General features: G+C 11.9%; 1 protein-coding gene across 1 annotated transcript; it reads left to right on the top strand.

Moving 5' to 3' along the window:
* Positions 1-343: 343 nt before the first annotated feature.
* On the top strand, positions 344-861 carry TIM8 (mitochondrial import inner membrane translocase subunit TIM8, putative; the record flags this gene model as incomplete). Its single annotated transcript, XM_028671934.1, has 3 exons — positions 344-409; positions 504-573; positions 668-861. The coding sequence occupies 3 exons, from the start codon at positions 344-346 to the stop codon at positions 859-861; spliced, it is 330 nt and encodes a 109-aa protein (XP_028528537.1).
* Positions 862-1,203: the final 342 nt, after the last annotated feature.

The raw sequence follows: 1,203 nt of genomic DNA on the forward strand, positions 1-1,203 counted from the left end.
AAAAAAAAAAAAAAAAAAAAAAAAAAATATTTCTTTAAAAATGATAAAAAAAAAAAAAAAAAAAATACATTTCATTTCTTTTTTTTTTTTTAATTTTAACAATATCATATTTATCTAATAATGTAAATATTTAAAATTTTTTATTCATAATTTTAATTAATATAATTTAAAAACATTTGGTATTTTTTGTAAATAAATTTAGAAATTATAAATGAATTTGTAATAAATTAACTTTTTTACTACTTTGTTTTTTTTTTTTTTTTTTTTTTTTTTTTGCTTTAATGAATAAATATTTTAAGTTCATAAATATAAAAAGAATAAGTTTATTTTTTTTTGGTAAACCATGGAAAATGAAATAAAAGAGGAGAATTTGGATAATTTTTTAGCTCAATTAAATAAATTAAATCAAGTATTTATATATTTAAAAATAGTGAAAAAAAAAATTTTTTCTTTTTTTTTTTCCCATTTATAGTTATATATATTATTTTACAAATATTCTTTAGATAATTACCTCATTTAAAGAAAGCACTAAAATAGCATCATATTGTTTTAATAAATGTGTTAGTTATCCAGGTAGGGGGAAAATAATAAAAAATAAATTATTATACATTATTAACATGACATTGTAATATATATATATATATATTTATTTTTATTTTTTTTAAAGAAAAAAGTTTAAGTAAATCAAATAAAAAATGTATATGGAATTGCACCCAAAGATATTTAGAATGTGATTATTTTATAAAGAGAAGATCAAAAGATAAGAAAAACTTATCTAATTTTAATTTGTTAGATGATATGAATAAATTAACAAAACTTAGTAAATTAAGCAATGATTCAGAATATATTTTAAAAGATTAAAAATAATAATTTGCTATATATTTTTTATAAAATTACTAATATAATAAATAAAAATAATATGTATTTATTAAAAAAAAAAATATATAGAAACATATATTAAGAAATTAGAAAAAAAAAAAAAAAGATTATATTTCATATTTTTTAAAAATTTTATTTTGTTTATATAAATTTGTATAATATTTTCTTAAAAAAATTTAATTATTTTATTACTTTTTTATATTTTTTATTATTTTTTTTTCTTTTATATAATACAAAAATTTTTTTTTTTTTGAGATAACTATAATCAAATTTAACAATTTTTAGTTTTTTTTTTTTTTTTTTTTTTTTTTTTTTTTTTTTTTT

The sequence above is a fragment of the Plasmodium gallinaceum genome (assembly GCF_900005855.1).
Source record: "Plasmodium gallinaceum strain 8A genome assembly, contig: PGAL8A_v1_87, whole genome shotgun sequence".
Classification (NCBI taxonomy): Eukaryota; Apicomplexa; class Aconoidasida; order Haemosporida; family Plasmodiidae; genus Plasmodium; species Plasmodium gallinaceum.